The 5,025-nt window shown below is 35.8% G+C and overlaps 1 protein-coding gene across 1 annotated transcript; it reads left to right on the top strand.

Moving 5' to 3' along the window:
- The first annotated feature begins 2,887 nt into the window (after positions 1 to 2,887).
- LOC21410457 (pyruvate dehydrogenase E1 component subunit alpha, mitochondrial) lies at positions 2,888 to 4,201 on the top strand. The gene is made up of 5 exons (XM_024168263.1): positions 2,888 to 2,977; positions 3,074 to 3,145; positions 3,424 to 3,477; positions 3,654 to 3,719; positions 3,863 to 4,201. The coding sequence occupies exons 1-5, from the start codon at positions 2,891 to 2,893 to the stop codon at positions 3,905 to 3,907; spliced, it is 324 nt and encodes a 107-aa protein (XP_024024031.1). The 5' UTR covers positions 2,888 to 2,890; the 3' UTR covers positions 3,908 to 4,201.
- The last annotated feature ends 824 nt before the right edge of the window (positions 4,202 to 5,025 follow it).

Raw genomic sequence — 5,025 nt, 5'->3', positions numbered from 1 at the left:
TACTGGCATTTCTTCATCTGTTTCGGCTCTTATTTTTAATTACGCTTTTCATCTGTGTCTCTCTGTGTGTGTGTGTGTGTGTGTGTGTGTTCTTTTCGTTTTAAAAGGGTAAAAAACGACTTCTAAAACGTCATTAACCACTAAACGACATTAACGGGAAAGCAAAAACCATAACAGGAGTGTTAAAAAAAAAAAAAGAAAGAGTAATCTGATTCTTGACAAATATCCATTGAAATTGTATGATCATGATTTTTACTTTTTATTTATAATCTTTTTAGTCAAATAATTACATTAACAAAAAGATATATCAAGAATAAAAGATAAATGTTCAGACTCTAAATTTTTTATTTAAAAAATAAAAATAAAAAACCTAACAGGAACCCCAAACCATGCATAATAACGAACTTAAAACTCCATTAAACGATAATTGGTATGAAGAAACGACGTCAAAGTAAGGAAAGGCAGTAAGCAAAAAACATTATGAACTGAACTACTGATTAACGGCAACCGACACGGATGACAAATGCAAGAAAGGCAAAACCGACCTCAACTGGGTAGACGACAACTGCGCAAGGGGAAAACGACAACGACAGAAGAAACCACGATAACAAGAAAACGACGTCAAAGTAAGGAACGGCAGTAAGCAAAAAAACATTATGAATGAACTACTGAAAAAGGGCAACCAACAGAGAAGACAAATGCAAGAAAGACAAAAAACGACATCAACTGGGTAAACAACAACTGAGTGAGGTAAAAACGACATCAAAATAAAAACGACAATGAGGTAAATGACAATAACATAAAAAAGAGAATAAGAGAAAAATACTTCAATGACAGAATCTAAACCCAAAACATACTAACTTAAGAACGCCAGCAACACATTAAAAAAATGAAAACGACAGATGAAGAAAAGTAGAAAACGACAATAAATTAGTGAGAGAACCAATTAAAAAGAAAGAAAAAAAAGACATGACATTACATGAAGAACAATCAAAACATAAACAATGATAAAAGGGAGGATAACGTGATAACAAACGTAAACAACGTGGAATGGATAAACGACAAGAACATAAAACAATGATTAAAAACGACGTCAAGTGAAAAACGACAATAACTCAACGACAATGGCGACGACATAAGAAAAAAAATGATACCAACTGGGAAAATGACAACCACCAAAAACGATGAATTCCTTAAAAACGACAATATGTTGAAAACAACATGGACAAGTATCATCTGAATTGACACTTGACAATACCGCACTAGCAGTGTGCTGAATGTGTATTTCTCCATTTTTGTGGTTTTTGTTTTTGTCAATTACCAGTGCTGTAATTGACATGTGATTGAAGTTTATATATATATATATATATATATATATATATAATATCTAATTGGTGTTAAAACCCTAACACCAATTTGATCAAAATTATTCTATCACCTAATCGTTTAATCTCAACCACTTAAAGTTTTGTCCACTAGAATGCCAACTCCATTGCGATTCCTTTCCCAACCTGTGTACCATAACTTATGTCCTAGGTTTCCAATCTCTTTTGCCTTCTCTCCCGTCCAGTTGATTTCCTGTAAGCAGAAGATGTTAATTCTTCTTCTCAGCATAACATCTACTAACTTCATAGATTTACTGGTTAAAGAACCTAGATGAATTTTCCTATCATGGGCTAGCTTTTCCCTTTGCACACGTCCATGAATGTGTAAGGACCCCCTTGCATATTTTTCACCATATCCTTGCATGGGCTAGCTTCTCCCTTCGCACACGTCCATGAATGTGCGAGGACCCCTCTTGCCCGGGGCCCAGCATAGCGTGTCGCACGTAGGGAACGCCCCAATAGAGTTTGTAAATGAGAAATCCATGTAGAATGACATATTTTTATGCTAGCTGTCAACCTACCGCAACCTTTCATCCTTTAATCGGGCTTAGGACCGGCGGTACGAATCACCGTATAGGCGGAGTTACACACCCCCCACACCCCAAAAAAAAATGTAACTCATATGCGAGGGCTTAAACTAGACTCTCGTTATCATTTAAGCCCATTTGTGAACCGGAAATAGTGCATAGGTACTCTTCAATGAAGCAGGGCCGAGACGACATGACATACTACGATCATGTACAGAAGTGCTGCCCTTCGGCTCGGCAATACGGAACCTTTCAACAGCTCCCGTTCCTTTATAAGATCCTATCGGACCTTTTAGGCTGAAAATAAGATGAGAGAGAGGAAATGCTTTTTTATGCTCTAAGAAATTCGTACACTGGATCCATTAGATTATCTTCATTACAATCTTAGGGCTCGTAAGTTGCCTTGGCGGTTTCTCTTATGTGTTGGAAAAGAAACGCCATGCTTTAGTTAGGTATCAATAGAAGGATGTCAGTTGTTTAATCCAAACATTGAACTGGACAATGGGAATTTGGTGATTTTTGAGATCCAAGTTTTTTCCTCTAATGATAGAATTACATTACTGGTCTCCTAGTGCATGTTAGGTACCTTTACTTTTTAAAGGGCAAAAGAGTTGATGAGTGTTTTTTTCCTTGGAATTAAAACCTTATTTTTGGTGGATGAATCTTGGGGTACTGGCCTTTGTACCTTTCTGAACATACCTTCTTTTCTATATAGTATCTCTACAGAAGTTTGAGTTTACCACGCACGTGCCCTTTTTCCTACGTGCCTTTTTTTCCTGTCGAAAAAGGGCATGCTAGATTAGGTTATGTTTCACTGATTTCCTTTCTATTATATCAAGGGTCATGCTTTGTGCGGTAAAACGTAATCTTGTCTTCATACTATTATTTCGTTTTATATCAATCTGACGTTGTGTTATCATTCCACATGGAAGTAGTTATTTGACCCATCTTTGTAACTTTGTTTTTCAGATCCTTGAAATGGACACCTATAGGTACCATGGTCACTCCATGTCTGATCCTGGAAGCACGTATCGTACGCGTGATGAGATCTCTGGTGTGAGACAGGTATTTCGATGATAGCCCTATATTTATATGCAGGAAAGTAATCTTGTATTCTGGCTAGAGCTTATCATTAATAGTTTTTCTTGGTGATGTTTCTAGGAGCGTGATCCAATTGAGAGAATAAGAAAGCTGATATTGGCTCATGATATTGCTACTGAAAAAGAGCTCAAGGTATCTTTCATACTACAGTGTTTCCACTTTCATGGACTTGCATTACAATAATGTTCTGTGTGAATTTTCTTTGTGAATCTGATATCCAATTTAATATTTAAGGAATTCCATAATCAGGAACAAATTTTGATTATTAATTCTCTTCAACCTTGCTGCTGTGGGGCTTGATCTTAGCATTGTATGCCCAAAGAAGACCTTCTTTGTAATAATGCTTGAAATATTTAAGTTGATTCTTAAAACCATATGAAAGTGCTGATAATTGTTTGCTTTACTTGAAGGATACTGAGAAGGAAATAAGAAAAGAAGTGGATGAAGCCATTGCTAAGGCCAAGGTAAGACTCCTGTTTCATTTCACCATTTGATTTTTTTTTTTTTTTTTTTTCCAGTTATATACCTGTACCTTTTTTACAGGCAGTCTTGCTTATCTTCCTCTAGCATAGATTACAGGTCTTTATTGGATGTTCTTTAGGGTTATGATTTTAATGCTGTTGTTTTTATTGTTTTTCAGGAAAGTCCAATGCCAGATCCGCCTGAACTCTTCTCAAATATTTATGTCAAAGATTCTGGACTTGAGGTAATATTTTCACTCGGAGGATAATATCCCCTGCCTTGCCCCCCTTAAACAAGCTATTGAATTCGCACCTTGTGTCCTTTCTTGATTAGCAAGAATATTTTTTACCATTTAACTGATTGAATGTTTCTGATTATTAATCGCAGGTATATGGTCCAGATAGGAAAGAAGTCAGACTTACGCTTCCTTGAATGAAACCCGACGGGGAAAATTTCTCGTTACTGACATCTTCCCTGCCTTTTTGTTCTCGCCTAAACGGACCACAATCATCCTTTCTCCTGGAAAAGAAGGGGGGGAAAAAGAAGCAATAAATGATTGAGTGAAGATGTTTTTCTCATCTGGTTAAAATTCCATTATTTTCTTTTTTGTATAGGATATTGATTCTTCTCAAGAATTGGGGCGGAATGGTTGAATTCCAGCCTTTGTACTTTTGCGGTGAGCCCATAACCTTTTGATTGATAATGAGTGTGCTTTTGATCCTCCAATACTGGCATTTCTTCATCTGTTTCGGCTCTTATTTTTAATTACGCTTTTCATCTGTGTCTCTCTGTGTGTGTGTGTGTGTGTGTGTGTGTTCTTTTCGTTTTAAAAGGGTAAAAAACGACTTCTAAAACGTCATTAACCACTAAACGACATTAACGGGAAAGCAAAAACCATAACAGGAGTGTAAAAAAAAAAAAAGAAAGAGTAATCTGATTCTTGACAAATATCCATTGAAATTGTATGATCATGATTTTTACTTTTTATTTATAATCTTTTTAGTCAAATAATTACATTAACAAAAAGATATATCAAGAATAAAGGATAAATGTTCAGACTCTAAATTTTTTATTTAAAAAATAAAAATAAAAAACCTAACAGGAACCCCAAACCATGCATAATAACGAACTTAAAACTCCATTAAACGATAATTGGTATGAAGAAACGACGTCAAAGTAAGGAAAGGCAGTAAGCAAAAAACATTATGAACTGAACTACTGATTAACGGCAACCGACACGGATGACAAATGCAAGAAAGGCAAAACCGACCTCAACTGGGTAGACGACAACTGCGCAAGGGGAAAACGACAACGACAGAAGAAACCACGATAACAAGAAAACGACGTCAAAGTAAGGAACGGCAGTAAGCAAAAAAACATTATGAATGAACTACTGAAAAAGGGCAACCAACAGAAAAGACAAATGCAAGAAAGACAAAAAACGACATCAACTGGGTAAACAACAACTGAGTGAGGTAAAAACGACATCAAAATAAAAACGACAATGAGGTAAATGACAATAACATAAAAAAGAGAATAAGAGAAAAATA

Source organism: Morus notabilis, unplaced genomic scaffold (genome assembly GCF_000414095.1).
Source record: "Morus notabilis unplaced genomic scaffold, ASM41409v2 Scaffold99, whole genome shotgun sequence".
NCBI classification, from domain to species: Eukaryota; Viridiplantae; Streptophyta; class Magnoliopsida; order Rosales; family Moraceae; genus Morus; species Morus notabilis.
Note: the sequence above shows the minus strand (reverse complement) of the source record. Positions and strands in the feature narration are given on the sequence as shown.